The sequence below is a fragment of the Gracilinanus agilis genome, chromosome 3, assembly GCF_016433145.1.
Source record: "Gracilinanus agilis isolate LMUSP501 chromosome 3, AgileGrace, whole genome shotgun sequence".
NCBI classification, from domain to species: Eukaryota; Metazoa; Chordata; class Mammalia; order Didelphimorphia; family Didelphidae; genus Gracilinanus; species Gracilinanus agilis.
In genome coordinates this window covers 395521002-395544525 of record NC_058132.1, presented here as the reverse complement: position 1 = coordinate 395544525, position 23524 = coordinate 395521002, and the positions used below count along the sequence as shown (strand labels likewise).

Here is a 23524-nt window from a genome sequence, read left to right as displayed (position 1 = left end):
TGTGTGTTTGTATGGCACTTCTGCTTGAAACTTTAAAAAAGATTTTGCTCATTTCCAGCCTGTATTAATGTGATTTTTAAGTGAGTTAAGAATATTTTGTAATAAAAAGGGGACAATATAACCCCCATTTTGCCATAAGTGAGTCAAATTTTGTTAAATATTTTGTTAAAAACTGTCATTAACACTATTGGTAGCAATCAATAATCTCCATTATTGCCTTAGAATATAAGTAATATAACGAATGAACAACTTTCTTTTTTTGAGGGGAAGGTCTTTGCTAAATTTTGATATTAGTAAATATGATATATTTATTGAAAGGAACTCTTCTTAATAGTTGCAAATTTTTAGGTGTCGATATGGTTCGTGAAAATATACCATTGCCAGTAACTGAAAGATCAAGGCCAGAAGATAATGAATATGTGGGTGTGAAACAAGGACAATATTTTTTTCCTGATGAAGACAAAAAGGAATATGTATTTTTTGAGAAAGTTTTAATTGCAGTTGAGACGTGGTTTAGTCTCTTTGGTTGGTCTCAAGGACTCAATCCTATTTCTGTTCCAGAAAGTATAAGAAGGTGAGGATAGCTGTGATTATCCAATTACTATGTTGGATTAATATGACGAATCACAAATTTTTCATAAGAATAATTTTAAGCAAAGAATTAAGTACTTAAAGAATAAGTGATTATAATTTCAAATGTAAAGTGATCCTTAACTAGGATAGTATAATTATGCATGTATAATGTAAAATATGCACTTAGTTGTGTTGCCTAGCAAATGTTTATATTTTCCATTATACAAATCCCCAATCAGCTTTTCCAGATCACTTAACTACTATGAGTCCTTATCTGTAAAAAAGAGCAACCGCAACTAGTGATGTGTAAGTTCCTTTCCAAATCTCACAGTCTATGATTGGGACTATTTAGTGTATTAGAGTTTGGCTTTCTGGACCTACGTGGTGATTTGAGAAATAAGAGGAAAGGCATCCTGTCCCCGAATATATTTCCTACTTATCTGTTCCTGATGTTGAAAATTCTACCAGCAGGGTTTTATTTATTTATTTTTAAATTCATATTGCCTGCCAGTTCTACAAATCTTCAGTTCTGTAAGGACTTAAATTCAGGATGGTATGAGTATTCCTGAAAGCTCTATTACTTAATAGTCTTTGAAAGTTGCTGTGGCAGAAAAATTCGTTATCCTTTGGCCCAGTGATGTTAAACTCAAATAGAAGCAGAGGTCACTAAACGATAATTAAGGATATGGGCACACATTAACTTAGAAAACCACATGTTAACATTACCTATATTTTCTTGTACATTATCATCATCATCATCATCATCATCATCATCATCATCATCATCATGATGATTATGATTATTTTGGTTTAATGTTTCCCAATTAGATTTTGATTCAGTTCAATTCTCTACACATTTGACATCTTTGCTCTGGCCAATTTGAATGCTGACTTTTTTCAAACTTATCTCAGAAGCTGGCTATTTATTTGATCAGCGGGCCTACACTAAAATTCTGTCTAACTTGATGGAACTGGTGAGAGTTTATTTTTGAAAAGCCAGTGCCTTCTCCATGCTTTCGCAAGGCACCAGATGATTACCTTAATCACACTTCCACATTGTTGAAATGAAAATAATTCCAGGAGGTGAAAAACATAAAAAATTACAATTCATCATCAATAGTTATCTTGAATTAGTTTTGTAGCCAAACCTGGAGTGAAATAATTTTATCGGAACAGATTTAATATGTGGAAGGAAAAGAAAAAAGTCCAAAACACAAGACGCTGACTCAGAAAGGCATCCCTTAAGAAATGAGATGGCAGTCAGAGCCTGATAATTGATACTGAATCAACAGTTAATTGCTCAAGACAACCCTTTTTATTTTGGACGATTCTAATTGTTAAGAAATTTTTCCTTAAGTCTTCTGAGCACCTTGACTAGGAGTAGTACTAAATTAGTGGTGAGCTGAGTTATCACCATGGTTACATATAATAAGTGGCTTTTGTTCTTGTTTAGTTCCTTTCATTCATGTCTAATTCTTTGTGAGCCCATTTAGACACTGGAGTAGTTTGCCATTTCCTTCTCCAGCTCATTTTACTGATTAGGAAACTGAGGCAAGCAAGGGTAAATGACTTGCCCCAGATCTCACGGCTAATAAGTGTCTGAGACCAGATTTGAACTCAGGAGAAGAATAATCTTGACTCTAGGTGAGGCATCCTAGCTACTGTGCCACCTAGCTGCCCCACTCAGTGGCTTAAACGTGATCTAAGTGTGAGAGGTGTCCTAGGCTCCGTCCTGGATTCTTCTCATATGTTTGAGGATTTGAGACTTAAAACATCAAGGCCCAATCAATTTCTCTCCACAGCCCACAGTTCTGCTCTCCCGTGTCATTTAGAGTGAGTCTCCTATTAGGGAAATCCCTCATCCTCAGCCTTAAGTGAATCTCCCCAGTGTAAACACCCCACGTTCCTTTAACAAATCTGCAATGGCCATTGCCTCCAAGCATTTCACCTCCCTGCCCATCCTCTTCTGGATGCCTTTCCAGTTATCCATGTTCATTATAAAATGTATCATCTACCAAGCAACACAGCACTCCAGAGGCAACCTGAGTAGGACTAAGTACAGTAGAACTTGGTCCTGGATCCTTTGCCTCAATTAACACAACCCACAATCCCATTAATTTTTCTGGCTATTATATTTGACTCAAATTGATTTTGAAGCCCACTAAAGCCCTCGTGGATACTAAAGCCTGCCTAGTACTTTTGTGTCCCTTCTGACTTATTCAATGCTCACTGAATAATTTTTCTTCAGCTGAAATTTCCTGTGGTCCTTTTGGTTATCACTGTAGTTAATCTTTTTTTAATGACCTTTACCTTCTGTCCTAATGAAAATTCTAAGACAGAAGAGTGGCAAGGGCTAGGCGATTGGAATTAAATGACTTGTCAAATCTGACCTTCAGTCTTCCTTATGTTTCTTCTTGACACTTGTCTATGAAGTTGTGCCACAAGACAGTTTATGGAACTTTTCCTAGTTTTGGCTCAAACCAACAGTGATCTACACAACTGTAACCTTGACCATTATATTTGGTAGGAGTGTATATTCGAAATAAGATATTTCAAAGCTTAATAGAAATCATTGCTGATCATAACCTTGAATTTTTATAACAGTGTATTATCTTTCACTTATATTTGAAAGCAATTCTTTGCAATGAATGAAGATGGCCTCAGAAGCCAGACGTGGCTACAAGCCCCATTTCTGGCACATGATAATTGTATGACCCAGAACAAATCACAGGCTCTCAGTGCTACAAGCAACTTTTAAAGACTATAAATGGCAGATTAGTTGCTAATCTTCCTTCTAGTAGATGTATTTCTCTGACAGAGTTCCTTACAACATTTGAATCATGGGTCCAGGCTTAAAAAATATAATAATAATTTTTTAAATTAAAATAAATAAATAAAAGCAATAGTCATAATGTTTTTTCTAAGGCAATATTTGTTTTTTGTTTAAAACCGAATTGCATTATTTTCCTTAGGGATGTGTCTAAAGGACAATTAGCCTTATCAAATTCACCAACCAAACAAATGAATTCAAACAGTCAATTTGCCAGATATAATAAAACCATATATGACATGCTAGCCTACTTGAGTGGACAGATGTTACCCGGAGTTGCGACAACTCAGACATTACCTGTTGATGACACTGAGAGAGTGATGCATCTCCATTGGCAGCATTCTACACTTCTCACCTTCCTCAAGTAAGAATCTAAATATGATAAATAATATTGATGATTAACAACTTTTGTTTCTTTAATGCCATTGTCCTGTGGTATTATTTATTTCCCTGTTCACTGTGTAGTTCTTTCATAGCCAGTATGTATATAGCTCCACATATGCTATAGGATAAAAATGAAGGTTAAGAGATACATTCTCCTGGCTCAAGTATAGGCACACTGAACAAAAATGAATTTATTTATGATTCTGTGCTCTCCAAATGCTATTATAAATTTATTCCATGTTAATGTATGGGAAATAACTATAAACCCATAATTTAATAGTAATACATGAAATGAGAGGAAGTTTAATGCCCAGATAGAAAACTTACTGTATTGTCTGTATTCCTGAGATAGATACAATAATATGTGAGGTAGGGAGCTGGAAAAATAGTGACTAAAAAAAGAGCATAGACTTATGGGATATAAATTTATTTACTTTGCATGCTTTGATAACTTCCTCCTTTCAGTTTCTGTTTAATTCCATCCCTGTTAGATTGTTAGCACAGTTAACAAAAAATTCTTGATTGTAAAACATGACTAAAATTTATGGTACATATTGTCTTGGATATCAGTCACAAACAAGTGATAAACATGCCTTCAGGTGGTAATCCTTTATTACTGCAAAAACTATCCTGGGCAAAAGCCCATCATAGAAATCTCTGCAGCATATTTCTGTGGAAAAAGGGAAGAAAATAAAAGTGAAACCATTTCTAGTTATATTAATGGATGAAGGAATTAGGTGATTGAACTTTAGCTACTCTTCAAGCTAAATTAAGGTCTCTTTGTGCCTTTGGTGGGTCCTTTCCACCTCTATTCCAAATCTATAAGGCTTTAGAGTCTAGAAGGTTTACAATTAATAGTTTTTCTTTTTGTCAAGTCACCTAAGAACAAAGTTCTTCCAAGTATTTAACAAGGCTACACTACGTAAGACTATTGATTTAGAGCTTGAAGAAATCTTAGAGGACATCTAGTTCAAACCCTTCACTTTATAAATAAAGAAACTGAGATCCAGAGGGAAATTGAGTGACATATTCAATGTCACAAAGTGACAGGGGGTTGAACTAGGTTCCAAATCTTATACCATTTCCCTGCAACTTGAGGCATTCTGGACCACTTCTAGTTTAGGTCTGAAAGGCCCCAGTCACAGTGACAGAAACCTATTGTGATATACCATGATAGACTATGGAAAAGACTGACTCTTGTCACAAAGGTGAGCACAACATATTTGAATAAAAAAAACACCTTCTTGATTTTGTCTTATACATCCTCAGCTCTATTCAGATGGAGATGAGGCAAGTCTTGAGTCCCCTCTTCTTTAGTAATTCACCAGGACTGATTCCTGTTACTGAACATGGAATGGTATATTGAATGAGGAGAAACCTAGTATATACTTTTGATTAATTGCTTCCAATATTCTGTTTCAGGGATATCCTTGATGATATTCTTTCATCTTGGTTATATTTTTTTTGAGAGGGATGAGACAACTCACTTAAAATTTCTGTTCCCAAATATACTAACTCAGTATTAAAAAAATAAAGACACAAATAGGTCTTGATCAAGGACACATGACAAAACCAGTGGAAATGTGCGTCGGCCATGGGTGGGGGGAGTGCGGGGGGGTGAAGGGGAAAGTAGGAGCATGAATCATGTAACCATGTTAAAAATGATTATTAATAAATAAAAAATAAAGACATATTGTCATAAAGAGGTATAGTCAGGCTTAAAAAATTACTTTGAATTCTGGTCATACTCCCCATTTACCTGGTCATACATCCCACTCTCCTTGGTATATCCCTTTAAAGTATTTCTGATATTCCACTTATTAAAACTCTTAAGGGAACTCTGTGGAGCTGGTATGATGATTTTACTCCCATCATGCCCGCTCTTTCCAGATAAGCCAACTTGAGAGAATCCCAGTTGGAACAAGTGGTGTTAGAGAGCTCAGCTCTAGTTCTTTTATTTTAAATATGTCCCTTGGTTCTTTTTTTTTTAACCTGCTGATAGCTAAAACTCTGGGTGCACTAGAGTCATAGTTGAGATAGCTCATAAGCTATGTGTAAATGGGTCAAGGACATCAGTGGTTAAAACATTGGAACCAGGTGGAATGATCCTTGTTCACCTTGTAAGTGCTTAGTTCTCAGCTAATACTCTTGGGAGTCTGTTGAATATTTTTCTTTTGTTGGGATTTTTTAATGATATACATAATAATGAGTTCTTTCCTCCTTGCAATGATAAAAAGAAATAAATGTCTTTGTGAAGGATTCATTCATTTTTCATTCATAGATTCATTCAGCATTCATTGAATCCTTATTACATATCAGGCATATATGTGCTGAGGGGAGTACAAAGATAAATGAAGTATAGTCTCTGTCCAAATGAAGCTTACAATTTGGCATGGCAGATAAGATATAGATACAAAAACACACACACATATACACTATAAAATAAAATGTACTAGATGCGCTATAGGAAAAGTAGGGAGCGTATAACCTGCCAATGTCACTTAGTTAACATTATAATTCTCTTCTTTCTCAGGTAAACTCCTTGGAAAAGATGTTTATGCTTGGTACCTCATTTTTCTTTCCACTTATCTCCTCTTAATCTCCTTAAAACTGGCTTCTAACCTCAATTCAACTGAAACTGTTGTCTCCAAAGTTACCAATGATCTAACTGTCAGATTGAATGGCCTCTTCTCATTATTCATCCTTCTTGGGCTCTCTGCTTCACCTGACCCTATTGATCACCTTTTCCTCCCAACTATTGTCTCCTCTCTGGGTTTTCTGGACAATGTTTTCTCTTGGTTCTTCTCTTATCTTTTATTGATTCATGTTTCATATGATTTAAACATCACTAACTGGGGGTATCTTAAGTCAGTCTCTATCCCCGAGAGATCTTATCTCTTTTTTTCTCTTCATATTCTCTCTCTCTCTCTCTCTCTCTCTCTCTCTCTCTCTGTCTCTTCTCTTTCTGCCTTTCCCTCTCTCACTCTCTCTGTCTCTGTCTCTCCTTCCTTATTAGTTCTTAGGGGTTCAACTATTACCTCTTTCTAGATGATTCCTGGATCAAAATAGTCAGGCTTACTGTCTTTAGCAAGTTAGAATCCCATATCACCAACTACAGATCAAACATTTCAAACAAGATACTCCAGAGGCATCTACAACTCAACAATCCAACATGGAACTCATTCTTTTTTCCTGAAATCCATCATTCATCCACCCTTATCCTTGCAGTAAGTAGGTAGCACCCTTCATCCACTCTAACTCATTCTGTTTATCATTTGGTTGCCAAATCTTGTCACTTCTGCCTCCAGAAAATCTCTTACATATGTTTCCTTTTCTCCACTCACAGCCACCATCCTATTTCAGGCCCTCATTACCTCTAGCTTGGACTGTTTAACTTAACATCTTGAAATTGCCAATATAGTTAATAAAATTGGGTCATTAATCTAGGATGTGTTTAAATGCTTGATACTGAAAATGGAAAGGTTAGACAATAAAAATGACCATGTTGATTACATATTCTAACTGTTATTGACTCATTGAAGAATAAAATGAAATCATTTTTTTTTTTGCGGATGCAAAAGAAGTGTAAATGTATTAATTTTGAGTGGATCAAAGGAGAATAATTCCTCATTTTTTGATACCCTCCCCTCAAGTTCTTCCCCACTCCAATTCATCCTACTCACAGTTGACATAGTGATGTCCCCAAAATGTAGGTTTTATTTCTTTCTCTCACCCCCACTCAACAGTCTCCAGTGGCCTCTTATTGCCTCTAAGATCCAATAAAAGCTCCTATGTTTGGCATCAAATCTCTTCACCACCTGACTCCTTTCTGCTTTTGCAGTCTTATTGCACATTATTGCTCTCCTTCCACTGTGACTGAGCCATAATGTCTTATCTGTTATTTTGCATGCAAGATGCTCAACCTCTTTGCACACTCATACTCACTGGCCCACATCCTTAGAATGCATTCCTTCTCATCCTTCACACCATGTAACATCCTTTCCTTTTAAACTCTGCACAAGCCCCAGTTTTTTACATGAAATTGTAAAGACTGTATAAGTCTTCTGAGCTACTAATACACTCCCCTCACAAAACACCTTTATTTATGCTATGTATTTTATATATATGGTTATTAGACACTGCTGATTTAATTTCTGACACAAAGTACTGTTTTCTACTAAGAAGGTGTATTGTCTTTAGATTTTATAAAGATAAAATTTAGTTTAAGAGAACCTTAAGCAGTTGGCTACATCTAAAAGCAATCTTAAAATATGGTGTTAAAATGTCAAAAATTAATTTTTGGACTTTAGAGCCTACATTATAACAATAAATGGCTTCATGAGCCCTATTCTTTTTGCAAAAGATAGCTAGTAGTATTTAATGGTGCTTGTAAAGTTATCTTAATTATTTCACAGCTTATATGAAGTAGGGGACAATAAGGAATTCTATTATGCCACATTTGAGCCCTACAAATAGACCAGTGCATATTAATTTTTAAAATATTTCCTTTTATTTTGTTTGCTGCAAGATAGAAATAAAGTTGGAATTCAGATGAACCACATGATATTTAATAAACCACCGGGCGCTTTAATTCCCCTCAAAATGATAATTTTAAATACAGATATGCTCATTTTCTTTTATAAAGTCCTATCTTATGTTTCAGTATCAGTTCTATGACAGAAAAGGAACGAGGGCTAGGCAGTTGAGGTTAAATGACTTGCCAAGTATCACACAGCTATGAAATGTCTGAGGTCAGATTTGAACTCGGGTCATCCAGACTCAGGTCTAGCTCTCTATCAGCTGTGCTACCTCAGTGCCTCAGATTTGTTCATTTTTCTAAGGTGAAGGTCATTTGTAATTGCTTACTCTCATATTTGAAAATGGGTTTATAATCTCCAAATCATCCAGATTTAATAGGATCTTATTCTTCTTGCAAGAAGAGTCTGGAGCTTTGAAATCAGTAACAGATAAGAAATAAAACAGATCTGAAGATAGAAAAGATTTTTTTATTATCGCAAGAAGAACTACTTTAAGCAAAAACCTATCCTAGAAACTCCTGCAGCGTACAACTATGGGAACTTAAAAGGCACAGAACACTGTAAAGGAGCCATGAAGAACTCTCTAAACTGTGTCATAATTAATGCCCTTGGAACGCAGCCATAAACTATATACATGATTTTTCACAAAGGATAATTTGCTTCATTTAGTCACCTCACTTAAGGTGTATTTTGAACAAGAGACTCACTCGATTGGGATTTGTAAAGCTATCACCAAACTATAATTTCTCTTGAATAAAATTGTTGTAATGTTAGAGATGCAGTGATTTGAAATTCTGACCTTGAAGTTACTTGAATTATTAGAAACATTTTAGTTACTCCTAATTTCAAATGAAAATCAATCTGAAATTTTTGATTACTGACCAAAAGGGTTATGAAGCTTCATTGGCCTAGATAAAAGGACAAGTTGACTTCTCAAAGTAGAGAACCTTCTTCCCTGTCTTCTCATTAAGCTCAAGACTATCTTAGAAAGAAGGTAGTTTCTTAAAGAAGGAGCTTCTACCTTCATTCTTAGTTTGTATATAATAGCCTTAGCTATGCAGCTTTAGAAATGTGCATGTTTAAGTGAATTCTTGTATATGCATGTGTGTGCTCATGATCCTCCAAAAAGAAAGGGAATGAGAAAAGCAAACCATGACCGCATCATTAATTTCCTTGGTACTTCCCTTTGTTGTGCTACCATTACAGCATTTTTGTTGGCAGGGATCCCAGTGACTTTGACATTGGTATGGATGATTCCTATTTTGATGTTTTATGACCCGAGAATGTAGGTATGGAAGAGCAGTTTCTGCACGAAAGGCAGCTTGCCCAGATTTATTTGTTCTTTATAGTAGCAAATATAGGTCTCTTAGGATATACTGACTATGATGAAAGTCCTTAACATCTTGAATTGCCAATATGGTTAATAAAATTGGTTCATTAATCTAGAACGTATTCAAATACTTGATCCTGCAAATGGAAAGATTAGATTAAAAAAAAAGACCATGCTGATTATTTTTGTTCTCCCTGTTAAATTTGACACTCTGAAGAGTAAAGGAAAATTATTTTTGGCAAAAGCCAAAAAAATGTAAATGTTATAATTTTGGGTGGAATAAAGATTTATCAAAACTGGAATCAGATATTATCATACAAACAAGCACATACCTGGAGATCATTTAATATTTTGTTATCTATTTTTATTAGAACTATTAATATGTACCTCGACTCTTCATCCTATGTATAAAATTATGAGAAACTAATTTCAAATGGAAAAAAATAAGTCTGTAAAAGCATAGTAAAGTCAATTATGGATGCCAGTTGACATTAGTTTTATAAGCTATTGACCAGCCATAAAAAATAATTCCTACCTTATTTACTCAGTGAATTCAATACTGAAAAAAAATAACAAACCATAGTAACAGAGATTAGGGATCTAATGGATTAGTGAAAAAGATCTAAATGACAGTGAATAAACTCTTTCCTTATGCTTACTGATTTTAAAAATAAAAATGTTTTAAATGTACTCATGTGATTTACATATGTAATTCAATGTATTATAACAATAATGTAATATATAGTTTTGTGTATGTGCAATATGGTATGCATAAGCATATGCATACATATGAAATATTCATGTCATGTGTCTATATGTTCATACATATACACATATAAACATGTGTTTCAATAAACCTATATATATAAATATATGCCTACACATAGTATAAAATAGATTATGTGATTGATACATGTTCTCAATGTGTGCATTTACAACATTGACATTTTATTTAAATTTGCTTTATATGTTAAATTATATATTTATTATTTTCTAATCATATGTTCATATATTCTTATTATATTTATTTTTTCATATGTAGGGCAAAGGCACATGTCTCAATATACATGGGATTTTTTGAAGTCTAATGCTTTTAGGGAATTATTTGTCAGACTATGAGGGGCAATTTGGGGTCCTGCCTGGACAATCAGCCCCATCAAAGAATGTCTTTGGAAGCAGTAAGACCTGGGTTCAATTCTCAGCTCTGATGTTTATGGGCTCTACTAGACTCAAGCAAATCATTTCACCTCTCCTTACCACAAACAATTTGCTAAGAATATAGATTGCAGCCTAACTCCTGGTTTAAATTAGTCAAGAGAATTTCCTCACTGGGAGTCTTTATTCTGCTGAGAAGACATGTTTAGACGAAGGAAAGGAAAGGAAAGGAAAGGAAAGGAAAGGAAAGGAAAGGAAAGGAAAGGAAAGGAAAGGAAAGGAAAGGAAAGGAAAGGAAAGGAAAGAAGAAAGGAAGGAAGGAAGAAAGAAAGAAAGAAAGAAAGAAAGAAAGAAAGAAAGAAAGAAAGAAAGAAAGAAAGAAAGAAAGAAAGAAAGGAAGAAAGGAAGGAAGAAAGAAAGAAAGAAAGAAAAGAAAGAAACAAAGAAAGAAGAGGTAGTGATGAGCAGTGGCTCTCAGGTTTACCTTTAGAATTAGGATAACCTGGATTCAAATCCTGCTACGGACACGTCCTAGTTATGTGATCTTGTCTAAGGCTACAAATGACAGAGAAGAATGCTATTATACCAGAAATTTCTCATTCCAATCATAGAACAAAGAGGACTGAAAAGGAACTCAGAGGCTGCCTATTCTCACTTCCTCATTTTGTAGGTAAGGAAAGAGAGTGACTTGCTCAAGGACAAGTTAGTATTTCTATAGAGTTTTAAGGTTTGCAAATTCTTTACAAATATTATTATTTCATTTTATCTTACATCACTTCTCTAGCCTTATAACATTTCTACTATTACTCACAGTCTTTCAGAGATGCCTGACAATGGCTCACCAGTCACATTTACTGGAATGGAGGTTATCAGAGTGTGAGCTGAGCTTATTCAGAGCATGTAGGTCTTTCTGTCTGTCTCCCTCTCTCTTTCTGTCTCTCTGACTCTCTGTCTCTCTGTTTCAGTGACTCTGTCTCTCTTGCTTTGCTTTTTCAAACGACATCTATGATTTTATTGGTGAAGGGAGCCTGAGGAACTTCCTCTACAAACATAGATGAGCACAGCCTGGGCAATACATGAGTCTAGTGAGTTGTCTAGGGGTATAACTCTATATAATGTGATATGCCCAGGATCAGAGGTAAGTCTTGAATTCAGGTCTTCATGACTCCAAGGAGGGCTTTCTTTATCCACTATGTCACATTGACTCACAAGCACTTGTTTACTATCTTCTTATTTATTTTGAGAAATTGACCCATATTTGGACTCCCAGATAGTGTTTTTTTGTATTTTCCAACCGAAATATTATACTTCATGATATAGAAAGCAAAAGTAATAGTATTTCCTAAAGCAAAGGTGCTCTCTATCCATCCCCTTACCCCAAAACAAGTATAGTAAGTATGTAGGTATTTTATTTTTTAAAAAGAAAGTTCTTGAATTCGCCATTAATTTCTTTTAAAGTTTTATATTATTAAGTGGGAATTTCTCTTCTAAACTGTTGTACTTTTTTGAAACTCTCATTTTTCAAATTCTAATCTATATGTAATTTAATAGTCTATCTGAATATTACTCCAGGATGCTGATGAACACTGAATAGAGCCAAAGGTCCAATGGGTCCAAGGACTGAATACTATCCCTTTGATTGTGACATTCTGTTATACTTTGATTCATTCAAACTCTTCTCTCTTGCTCATCACTCCATCTCCTGTGTCTGTGCTTTCATGCTCACTGGATGTTTTCTGTGTTATAAATGTACTCACTTTTCCCTTTTGCCTCATTGAATTCTTCCCTTCCTTCCATACTCAACTCAAGTACCACCTTCTACGTGAAGTCATTTCTGACACTCCTATTTGCCAGTATACTCCCTCACAAAAATATATACAGAAACAACATATATGCATATACATGTATATACACCAGAATATGAGCTGCATGACAGTGGCAATTGTTTCATTCTTTTTATTTATATCTCCATTATTTAGTGTCTGTGACATAGTGGGAACTTAATAAATGATCAGTCATTTTTAATTGTATTCAACTTTTTCAAATCCCTTTTTGGGTTTTTTTTTTGGCAGAGATAATAGAGTGGCTTGTCATTTCCTTCTCCAGCTCACGTTATAGATGAGGAAACTGAGGTAAATAGGGTTAAGAGACTTGCCCAGGATCACAAATCTAGTAAGTGTCTGAGGCCAGATTTGAACTCAAGAAGATGAGTTTTCCTGACTTAAGGCCTACCATTCTACCCAATAAAATGCTGTGCCACCAATGAATGGCTAATTGATTAGTGAACCTTAAATTGGAAGAACTAAATCCAATGTGTTATCCTCAAGATTTATATTAACAGAAAGTACCTTTATCCAAGTCGTTGATAAAAGTCATAAAAAGCACAGGGCTGAAAACAGATCACTGCAACATTCCACTGGAGGTCTCTTTTCAAGTTAACATCAAAGTAGTCATGACTCAGTCTGGCTATTCGATGAGTTATGAATTCATCTGTCATAGTCCACATCTCTCTATCCTATCCACAAAAATAACATTAGAGGTTTTGTCACTTTCTTGCCTTGAATCTAGGTGAGCTATATTTACAATATTCCCTTGAACTACAACTAGTCAAAAAAGTAAGTGAAATAAGTCTGACATCTGTCTTTGATGAAGTCACTCTGACTGAGACCATGACTTTCTTTCTCCTAACTATTCCTTTTAATAACATATTTTAGAATTTTCCCATGAATTGAAGCCTGTCTAAGTGGACCATACTTTTCAGACCTGATTCTGCTTTATCCTTTGAAAATTAGAAAAACATCTTTCCTTTTCCAGTTTTGTAGTGCCTCTGGCTCTCCATGTTCTTTCAAAGATCACTAACAAAGGTTCAGTTCTCATGTTGGCCAAATCACATATGGAATACTGTGTTCAGTTCTGAGTATTACATTTTTCGAAGGATATTAAGAAATTGGTGGTCATCCAAAAGAGGATGGTGAATGGCAATGGGATCATACCAAATGAAGATAAGTTATAAAAATGGGGATTTGGTGGAAAGAACCCACTGAAATCCCAGATTTGTGGTCTGGATATCTGACTACAAATTCTGCCTGTGACCCTTATTACTTGTATTACCTTGGACAAGGCTCTTAACTTTTGTAGGCTTTAGTTTCCTCATCTGTAAAATGAGATTTTACTAGATGGCCTCTCAGTTTCCTTTAAGCTATATACTCCATTCTCCTAACTTCCCTACTACAATTCTGCCTCCATTTCACTGTCAAATTGATCTTCCTAAAAGCCCAATCTTACCTTTTTAATGGCCCAAGTATTTCCCTTCTAAATAAGCTCTAGTGGCTCCATTACCTCTAGGATCAAATAGAAAATGCTTTGTTTAGCTTTTTTTTTTTTAGATCCTTATTTTCTGTCTTAAAATGGATACAAAGTATTGGTTCTAAGCAGAAGAATTGGGCAATTGCAGTTGATGACCTGCTGAGAGTCACAAAGCTAGTTTGTTTAGACTCTGAAGCCCTTCATGACTTGACTTTTTCCTACCTTTTCTGTTTTTTTTTACATCTATCTACACACTTGTTCTGCGATTCTGGGATAACTGGCTTTCTTGCTGTTTCTTGAATATGAACTCCATCTCCTGACTATGTATTTTCTCTGGTTGGAAACTCTTTCCCTCCTCAAGCATCTCTGCTTCCCAGCTTCCCTGGCTTCTTTCAATTCCCCAGCTAAAATCCCACCCTCTACAACATGTCTTTCTTGAATTTTCTTAATCTTGAGACAAAGCTTTTTTGTTCAGTTGTTGATTCGAGTCTGACTCTTCATGACCCTATGGACACAGAATGTCAGGACCTTCTATCCTTCACCATCTCCTAGAGGCTTTCCAAGTTACATGTTCATTGTTTCCATGACACTATCTATCCATCTGATTCTCTGCCATACTCTCTTCCATTTTGTCTTCAATATTTCCCAGCATTAGAGACTTTTCCAGTGACCCCTGTGTTCTTATTAAGTGGCCAATATATTTAAGCTTCATCTTCCTGCATATATAATGCTTGTTCATAGTACTTGGAATGTTGTCTCCCCCACTAGCTTGTAAGCTTTTTGAGGACTGGTGCTTTTTCTTTTCTTTTCCTTTTCCTTTCCTTTCCTTTCTTTTCTTTTCTTTTCTTTTCTTTTCTTTTCTTTTCCTTTCTTTTCTTTTTCTCTTTCTTTCTCTTTCTTTCTTTCTCTTTCTTTCTTTCTTTCTTTCTTTCTTTCTTTCTTTCTTTCTTTCTTTCTTTCTTTCTTTCTTTCTTCCTTTCTTCCTTTCTTCCTTTCTTCCTTTCTGCTTTTCTTTGTATCTTCAGTACTTAGCCTAGTGGCTGTCATATAGTAGGCACTTTATAAATACTAATTGACTTGACATCACTTGTGATCTATGATCCTTTGACTTGTATATGTTTTGTCTGGAGAAGAAAAGATTTAGAGGATTATTTGATCCTCCATTTTCAAGTATATAAAGAGGGTTTTTTTCTTCATGGTGTCAGGGAGCCAAAGTGATAGCAATAAATTGAAGTTGCAAAGAGGCAATTTTGGCCTTCAAGAGGGGAAATAAAAATTCTAAGGTGAACTCTCCAAAAGTGGAATGATCTTCCTCAGAAGATATTGAGTTCTATTTTCTGTTGGTTTTTAAGTCAAGCTTTGATTCCCTTTTAGTTAAGATGCTTTACAGGAGATTCTTATTCATGTATAAGATGATTTCTAAGGCCATTTTCCAGCCCTGAGAATGTGGGATTTCTTTAGTACTGAGATATATAGCTTGCCTGTGACTGCTAACCTCACAAGCCTTAGCACAACAGATAGATGTTCTGTTATGTCTGCTCTGTTATCTTGGAATTCAATTCTTCATTACCCATTTTCATTCCCTTTTCCATCCAAAGATTATTCTTCTTCTTGTAGAAAAAAAGTGAAATCTTCCACTAGTTTTCTTTTTTTCCACATCCATCTTCACTGTGGTTCCATTTTTCTGAATTTTATTTTCCCTTGTATAGTCCAAAACAAAATAGCATAGAATACTTCATGCAAAATTGAAACAAAGATAAAACAGTAAAATTGTTTTTGTCTTTAGTATTCCTCTAAAGGTTATTTTGATATTCAGCTTTTTTGATACTATTTTATATGACTGTGTCATCCAAATGTATGTTTCTTTCATTACCTGACCTTACTTCCATTTTCTAAATCTAATTTTATACTCCTGGTGCATCCACATCCTCTTTTCTTTCTCATCAGAATAAATAACTTTCCTGCCATCAGAATTTCATTTTTCAGTTTCCTATTTCTCCTGGACTAATTCTCCTTGCAGAATTTTAGGCCATATAATCCTATTTATCCTTTCTTTGAACACTTACAAATAATCTTTCCTAAAATCTAGAATGCTTGTTAGACTTTCTGGGGATTTTCTTTTCCCTCTGGTCATGGTTGGTCACTTCACTCTAAGCTTCCCATCAAGTACACAAGAGTAGCCAAGAAAATTAGATTCAGTATAGCAGTTTTCCTCATTGCCTTCTCGACTTTTTGAATGATGAAATTAAGAGAGTATAGTGATAGGAATTGGTTCTGTTATTTCATTAATATAATGAATTCCCTGAAAAGGAAACTTCCCCTACCAGTGCAGACTGGCATCTTCTCTGCAATATAATTCACTAATGAATTATCCAAAGCAACAAGAGGGTAGAATTGAAAGTAAGAATAGTGGTCTGGGAAGGGGGTGCTGCTATTCCCAGCGTTCCTCTGCTTATCCATCCACTGGTGGCAGTTGGCCATCAGCTATTGCTGATGGTGATAGGAAAGAGGACCTTTTCTCCACTGTGATTTTTTTCTTTTTAATGATGGCTAGAGGCTGGGCTAGAATCATACCTGTTGGCCTATGAAATACTGCTATTTCCAAGGTTGTTGGGTTCAGGGTCCTGGGCTATCTCCATCAGGTTCTGAAGAGAGATAATGGTCAAGGTAGGTGATAGCAATTTGACTCAGCTGGCATTTATTGCTGCTTGTTACTTCTCCAGATTGCCCCATCCTTTGGGTTTGGCTGGCTCACTGGCATATGTCTGGAAGGCTGAAATCCCACATAATTACTTCATCATATTTCCATTCCAGACTTGTAGTCTGCTTTCTGTGTACCTCAACTATTTCCTCTTTCTGTCCAGGTGATCCATCAAAATATAGCTAATGAAATAATATTTCTGTTTCTTTCTTTATTGATTTTCACCCCCAGGTCTCTCCACCCTACCTCTAGTTTCTTGGTTTTTGGACATGAATATAGCTACATAATAAACTATGCTACTTTACCTTTATGTGTTCTGTTGCTGCTGAATATAGTATATATACCCTTCTAGAACCATATTGTAGTCAAGGATCCAATTCCAGCTAAGTGAAACTTATCTCCTTGTATTAGGGTCCCTAATCTATCTTCTAATCTGATTTCATAGTATTGTTCACTATTTCACAGTATTTTCCTAATAGATAACAATGACAGCAATTAGTCTATTAAATATTAGATGAGAGGAGAATAATAACAATAGTACAAAAACAAAATAGATAAAAACAAAACAAAGCAAAATGAGTACCTTGTCATAGGCACATGTGCACCACACACACATACCAGTTATGTGACCAAGGGGAAATCATTCAATTTCTCAGTGCCTGAGGTAGGTCTGTAAGACTAAAAGTTGCAAAATGATTGCCAATCTACATCAAAGTAGAATATTTCCTCACAGGGAACTGGGTAAAATTATATGCCTGGAGGGAGGGAGATACCTAGGAACTTTTAATGTAATAAACAAATAAGTACATTTTATAAAAAGGAAAAAAAGAAAAGTTCGAAAGTTGTGGATAAGAGGAAAATACATTTAGGCGTATTTGAAACTAGTTGTTGGTTATGGTTTGGCATCCCTTAGAAGGAGATAATCTAGTGGAGGGTCCCAGAAATCTGTGCTTGGCTACTAATATTTTTATCAATCACTAAGAAAAGGGCTTAGATGTTTAGCTTACTGAATTGACAGATGACAGAAATCTAGATGCTATAGTAAACACACTGGAGGATGAAGTTAAGACATAAAAAGATCTAGACACTCCAGTAATTTTGGCCCCAATCAATTAAAATGAAATTGAGAAAGGAGAAATATGAAACATGCAGAGTTTAGTGTACTGTAAACTATACAACTCACCACTATGATATATCAGCCAAACACCAAACAATTAACAAATATTGGATAATCCCCTGCTGTGTTCTGGGTACTATGCTAAGAACTGGACAAGAGATAATAAAATCTTGGTTTGAATTAGAAAAAGAAATCATATATTTGAATAAACTAAAAAATGATCAAAACTAATAAAAGGAAATGATAATAACTCTTTCTTTAACATTACAATCCTTGCTTTATATACTTAAAAAAATCAATCCTTACAAGAATCCTATGAGGTAAGTATTATAAGTATTTTGTTATCCTCATTTACAGATAGTTAAGGAAAATTGTCTTTTCGAGAGTTACATAGCTCTTGCAGTAGAACTTTAATTCAGATCTTCCTGATTCCAAGGCCAGTGCTTTATCTGTTGGAGTATACTGCTTTAATAGAACTCAATAGGTATTCATGTACTGAGGGATAAAAATTATTTAATAAAATTTTTTTGTGCAGTTTTGACTCAGAGATGGATTTTTTCCTGTTTTAGAATTAAATTTAATTAAAATTTGTATTTTGTAAAGTTCTATTCCATATCTAAATGTTAAATGCTCTGATAGTATTAGTTATTTTTAGTTAAAAAGTTAGGCATTCTTACCCATATACTAATTTTACTATTTTTTAAGAACTCAAGGAGCATGCCTTCCCTATATACTTCCTGAATTTCTGCTTGAACCAGAAGATTACAAGAAATGGATTAAAATGAAAGTAAGAGGAGAAACAGTACTTGGGGAAAGTGACTAAAGAAGTGGTTTTATTTATTGTTATTAGGCATTTGTGAAATGATTTCATAATTAACTTGCTACTAGACTTTAAAAAATTATCAGAATTTTCTCTTTTCATTTAAGTATGAAAAGGAGTCAACAATGCATTCTGTCTTGGAAAGTAATGCTGTGTTATGGGCCTTGGTTAACATAACCATCCTTTTTACTGCTTTTAACTTGAAAGTTTTATACACTATTCCTATGCAGAAAGCAAATTGTGGCATTAGTCAGGACCATTCTATTATACTAAGAAAGATCTCTCTATGTATATATAAGCACACATACATGTATTCACACACACATATATATATACATATGTTTTATATATACATGTATATATATACAAATATACATGTGAATATATATATATATATATACACACAGACATTATGTAAACTCTTCAGGTCAGAGAGCAATATGGTATGTTAATTTGATTTGTAAAACTGATAATAAAATGTTTGACCACTTATTCAGTTTGAGGGCTCAAATATATGAAAAAAAAAAGGATATCATGCAAGTCAAGATGGTATTTCTAAGTCCTTCTCAATCATCTCAAGCCTCCCTTTGTAGACTTATCACACTTTACTCCTCTTCATGCAGTCTTCTCTGTTCCAGACAAACAGCCTTCATGCTGTTTCTGGTGCACACTAATCTATCACATCTCCCCGATATGTGGAATTCATTCCTTACTTATTTCTTTGCCTCTTAGAATCTTTACCTCCCTGCAAAGCTCAGCTCAGGTATCAGCTCCTCCTATATGAGGCTTTTCCTAATTTCCCAACATCTTGCTAAGTTTGATGCTTCAGATACTGATAACTCTTCCACTTAAGATCTAGATAATTTTCGACAAGTCTCTCAACCTCCTGAGGGTTCGATTCCTCAATACCCCATTTGTAAAATGAGGTTTAGGAATAGATGACCTTCCATCTCTGTCTATGATCTTTTACACTTTGAATCTGAAGAGATAACTATTATAGTCTACTTGTTTAAACATTTTAAAAATTATTTTAAAAACTATGTTTTTTTAAAGGTTGCCAGTAAAGGGGAATCTGACCCCATCCAAATTCCAGAGAAGTATACTTTGATTATAGAGGACTCTAAGTTTGAAGCTATGAGTAAACGTGTCTGGACAGATGTGCTACTTCAGACATACAAGGTAAATTTTTTTTCACTGTTCAGTCTTTTTCCAATGGAACCTTGCTATTATAGGTCACCAGTGGAATTCATGTCATAGCGCTACTCGATAACCCCTCCTCTACCTCATTTTAATTGTTTACCCCAATCTAATCTATGTTCCATAATCCAAGTTTATCTTTCTCATTTTCCCTTTCCCACCTTCACTTTATCCCACAGGAGTGGGACTCCTCAGTGTACCCCAACTAGATTTGATCCAAGTAATCTACACTGAAACTAGATTAATTTTTGTTCAGGCTGGTTTAGAAGTTAAGTTTCTGATGAAGTTTTAGGCAGAGAAGAATTGACATTCTTGGATAGAGGAGCCTTTTTAAAAATTACAACAGTAATTTTTTTAAGTACTTTAACTGGCTCTGGAAGGAAAAAATCATAGAATACTAAATTGAAGGGATTTTAGTGTGTATATATATATATGTATATATGTGCGTGTTTATATATGTTTGTATGTTTATACATACACACATGCACATATATATTACACATGCATGCACACACATATATGTATATATATGTGTGTGTATATATATGTGTACATATATATATATATATATATATATATTTAGAGAGAGAAGTGCACAGGAGTTCACCAGTATTCATCTTCTTTCTTCTCTCAAACAACCCTGTCTAGAGCCTGAGATCTATTGCCAGTAAAAAACTTTGGCAATCAACAATTCCTAAAGGCACAGAACAAGTGAGGTAGCATACCTTTAGCTCCAATATCTTTGACCTGGCTCCCAGCACCCAGCAGCCGGTGCTCTTATGGCCTCCTGGATCCCAAATACTCTTGGCTGGACCAAATACCTGGGTTTCTTTGGATAATAGATACAAATGACTTTCTCTAGGGATTGGACCTTCAATTTCATTGACAGGAAATTTCTAGTCAGAAAACTCCCTCTACCAATGCAGATCAGTTACTTCATCTGCAGTGTTGAATCTTAGAGAGTTGCCAAGTTGCCAAGGACTCTGATGACTTGCTCAGGATCATTCACTCATTATATGTTAAGAATCAGAATCTAGGGTCTTCCTGATTCATAGTCCAGGCTCTCTACCATAATGCCATCCTGTCTCTAATTGAAATCACAGGTTCCCAAAGTAAAAGATTTGAACTTGAAACTTAAATATTGTTGAATCCAAACCTCTCATTTTAAAAATGAGGGAAGAAGCCCAGAGAGTAGTCAAGAAAGTTTAATTTTTGTCATATTAAATACTATTTAAAAAACACAATTTCTGATATAAATCTTTCTAAAGTGTTTTTTAATAAAACTTTAGTAGAGTGGATAGAATGCTGGTTTTGAAATGATTTCAAATCTATCTTTAGACTTGAGCTGTGTGACCCTGGGCAAGTCATTAATTTGTTTGCTTCACTTTCCTCAACTATAAAATGTGGCCAATAACACCTTCCTCCCAAGAATATGTCACAAAGGATCCAATGAGATGATGTTTATAAAATACTTAGCACAACTGTAGTAGGTACAATCTAAATGTGAGATTGTATCATTGTTATTAATAAAATGTTCAATCTAATGATTATAATAAGTAGTTATTTATTATAATCATTAGATTGTAGGCACCCTAAGGGTAGGGATTTCCTTTTGCTTCATTTGGTATCCCACAATGCCTGGCACATAGTAGGCATTTAATAAATGTTTGTTGATTGATTGATAACAGTACTTTGCAAGTACTGCTAAAAGGTACCAAGCTAAAGTAATTTCAAATTCTTTTATCTGTTTTTTAATGGTTTTATTGATGCCCCTCTTAATAAAAGAAAGGTTGGTTTATGCTCTTCTGTTGCCTTCATTATGCCTGGCACTATAGCTAGCCAGCTTTCTTGCTCTCCTAGTTGGTGGTTTCTCTTCTGTTGTGGCTTAGGAACCAGCCAAATCTGTGGGTAAAAGAAGAATAAGTGGGCTCTGTTTGATAACTTTGATTATGGGTAACATGACAATCTCATTGCATATTTAAAAATGAAGGTTCAAAGAAACAAATAAATAGTATAAACAAACTAGATGTCCTATAGTTATCTCGAATTTAACCCATTGAAAAGAGGACTCATTTTTCCTTTTCCCAGACCTACCACACTTCCATACTTTCTTATTTCTGAGAAATGTACCACTCTTCATCTAGTTTCCATGGTTTGAAACTTTGGTATTATCACCAACTGCTAATTCTCCTTCACTCCATATATCCAATCAAGTGCCAGGTCTTGCTCTGTTTCTTTCCACTTCTCTCTATTCACATAAATCCCACTTTAGTTCATCTTCTTTCTGGAATATTGTAACCACCTCTTAATGAGTTTTCCTGCTTTAAGTCTGCCCATTTCAGCCCAAACTCTACACAGCCACTAAAATGTTTTTCCATAAGCAGAGATCTAACCTTGTATCTTTTCTCTTCCATCAACTCAGTGGCTCCTTATCACCCTTAGAATCAAATACAAACTCGTTTGTTTAATTTTTAAAGCCCTTCACAACCTGGTGTCAATTCATTTTTCCAGGCTTATTTTATATTATTTCTTCTCCTATATTCTCTAATCTGAACAAACTCGCCTCTCTCACACATGACATTCTGATTCCTCTCTCAGTGACTTTGCACTGGCTGTCCTCAATGCCTGAAATCCATTCCTGTCTCATTTCTCCTGAGGTAATTCTGCTTCCTCAACAACTAGATCAAATACTAACTTCTACAAGAATCCTTTTCTCATCCCCTCAACTACAAATACTCTCCCTCATAAATTGCCCTTTACTTAATTTCTGTGTTTGTATTTATGCTCTTTATTTTTATTTTATTTTTTAGGTGCACTTCGTTTAATGTACAAAAAGTGTGGGTAGAACCCAAAGTGAAATATACATTATCACATTTGTTTACACCATTATCTAGGACAGTTCTTCAGATTCACTTTTACTATGCAAACAACATACAGTATGAGGCAATTTTGGGGAACAATCTGAGGCAGTGACTGAGTGCAGTCATCAATGACCCAATCTTGCAGAACTCCATCTTGGCACCCCAGAATCTCTGCCATTAAACATGAGTCCTTTTACTTCATCTTCTCCCGGATTAGGTTCACCACCAGATAGTTTGAAAAAAAAAAGTTGTGCTCAGCTGCAGGAGTAACACACGGGGTAACCGGTGCTCGTGAACAATGAGAACACTCTCTCCAGTCCGCCTCATTCCGATCTTGTCAAATTCCTCTCTCATCCTCTGAAATCGAGTTGCAGCAGAGCTATCCTTTTTTTTCTTAATTTTTATTTTTTAGAAAAGTTAACATGGTTACATGATTCATGCTCTTACTTTCCCCTTCACCCCCCCACCCCCCTCCTAGCTATCCTTTTCATAAAGAGGCTCTTTTGTACCAAAGGTATCATTTGTAAGTGGCTCCGGGGTGAGAGGGTTGGTCTGCTGGATGTATTTGTTCCCGAACTGGTTCACATCCCAGGTCAGGTGGAAGCAGACATGTTGGCGAAGGAGGGCGTGGGCCTGAGTGCTGATTAGGGCGGGCGGAAGCAGAAAGAAATGGCAGCTTTGTTGGGGGGGGGGAGAGGAGGCAGAGCGCGGC

The 23524-nt window shown here is 35.2% G+C and overlaps 1 protein-coding gene across 1 annotated transcript in view; it reads left to right on the top strand.

The window, feature by feature from the left end:
• The window catches only part of CFAP47 (cilia and flagella associated protein 47), an 859036-nt gene that overhangs the window by 252032 nt on the left and 583480 nt on the right, over positions 1–23524 (top strand). Inside the window, exons 31-34 of the mRNA XM_044669214.1 lie at positions 349–574; positions 3546–3767; positions 18640–18721; positions 19808–19933. Coding sequence (XP_044525149.1) covers positions 349–574; positions 3546–3767; positions 18640–18721; positions 19808–19933 — 656 coding nt within the window. The remainder of the gene's footprint in view (positions 1–348; positions 575–3545; positions 3768–18639; positions 18722–19807; positions 19934–23524) is intronic.